This window comes from Scomber scombrus, chromosome 7 (genome assembly GCF_963691925.1).
Source record: "Scomber scombrus chromosome 7, fScoSco1.1, whole genome shotgun sequence".
NCBI lineage: Eukaryota > Metazoa > Chordata > Actinopteri > Scombriformes > Scombridae > Scomber > Scomber scombrus.
In genome coordinates this window covers 2,678,455-2,679,990 of record NC_084976.1, presented here as the reverse complement: position 1 = coordinate 2,679,990, position 1,536 = coordinate 2,678,455, and the positions used below count along the sequence as shown (strand labels likewise).

At 40.6% G+C, this 1,536-nt stretch overlaps 1 protein-coding gene across 1 annotated transcript; it reads left to right on the top strand.

Annotated features, from left to right (window-relative positions):
* Positions 1-793: 793 nt before the first annotated feature.
* Positions 794-1,336, top strand: si:ch211-198c19.1 (uncharacterized protein LOC100151013 homolog). Its single transcript, XM_062423428.1, has one exon. The coding sequence runs from the start codon at positions 794-796 to the stop codon at positions 1,334-1,336; it is 543 nt and encodes a 180-aa protein (XP_062279412.1).
* The last annotated feature ends 200 nt before the right edge of the window (positions 1,337-1,536 follow it).

Here is a 1,536-nt window from a genome sequence, read left to right as displayed (position 1 = left end):
CAATTCAATACAATTCAATTCAATTCAATTCAATTCAATTCAATTAAAAAGTACAGTCTAGACCCGCTCTATGTGAAAAGTACCCTGAGAAAACCTCTGTTGTGATTTGGTGCTATATAGATAAAAATGAATTAAACCTTGTTTCCAGCTATTTTCAGTGAAAAAGCTTTAAAAACACATTGTTAATGTAGCTGCTGAACATAGGAACATTTTGCAGTTTTAAAGATAAAACATGTTTCTCTCTCTCCTTCTCTTCAGCTGTGTTACTGTAATACAGAGCTTTTCTGCATCAGCTGTTACTCACACATGAAAGCAGAAGTAAAGAAATGTTATCATTTATGATCATGACCACAGCGTCCCCTGAGCATAGCTCTTGATTTGTGCTTACATCCTGTTACAATGCAAACAGTTTGATCGTCAATCTATACATGGTTTGTATCTTTCCTTTACAGTGTCAACATTTAATAAATAGCTATTTCACTCTGAGACTTAACTTGTCTAAATTTAAACCAAACTGTCTCCCAGCTGTGCCACTTCCTCTTTCTCTGCAAATAGAGAGTGATAATAGTTTCATTTCTGGTCAAAAATTATTAATATGCTGCTTCCTTCTTAGATGCACCAGACAGAGAGACGGCAGTCCCTGCAGCTGTGTCAGGCTCAGCAGAGGGTACAGACTTCAGCTACAGTTGCAACTCCTGTTACGGTAAGTTATGAAAGAATATGATGTTCTGTACTCACTGTGGTGATTTTATGTAAATAATGATGTATTATGTTTTTCATAGATAACCTGAACATGGCACACGGCAGAGGGATGCACTCCTTGTTTCATCTGACACTGGTGTTGTCCATCGTCCTGACCTCAGCTCTGAGAACCCTCGACTCTGAACAAGAGCTGCAGGACAGCGGGTTTGGTGAACCGCCGCCTCGCCACGGCATGAGACTGCTGGAGTGGTACGTTAAGACGTGCCTGGACAACAACATGATGGCTCTGTGCGATCCCACGAAGGGAGAGTACGGATTTCATGAGTTTAAGAACCTAGGGCCCCGTCGTCTGCTTCCGGTGATAAAGGACAAAAGGCAATACAAATACTTTACCATCGGAAACCTCCACTCTCCTCATGCTGAGGATCTGCCGTATGAGGTCAGGAAGGACTACAACCGCAAGGACCCCAAAAGTAACATGGACAGAGTTCTGGTGAGATACAATAACAACAATAAACGCATCAGTGAGATCTACGCATCTGCACATTATAAGGCAAAAGAGACATACATAATTGGCCCCAATCTTCTTGCCTCTCTTCGACAGCCAAGTGCTCTTGTTAGCATAGAAATGTGATGTCAAATTCTCTGACAATTTTTTTTAACAATCTTCTTTGACATATTCAGCTTCTGCTTTTCTTTGTAGTCAGAAAAAAAGTGCCGGACATTTTTGATGACCTTATTTTAAGGTTTGAGTATGACTGTAAAGTTTTTGTAGCCCTGCACAGCTGGGTGGTAGAATGTTTAGGATGCTTTGGAGAAAAGATTATTTGACCA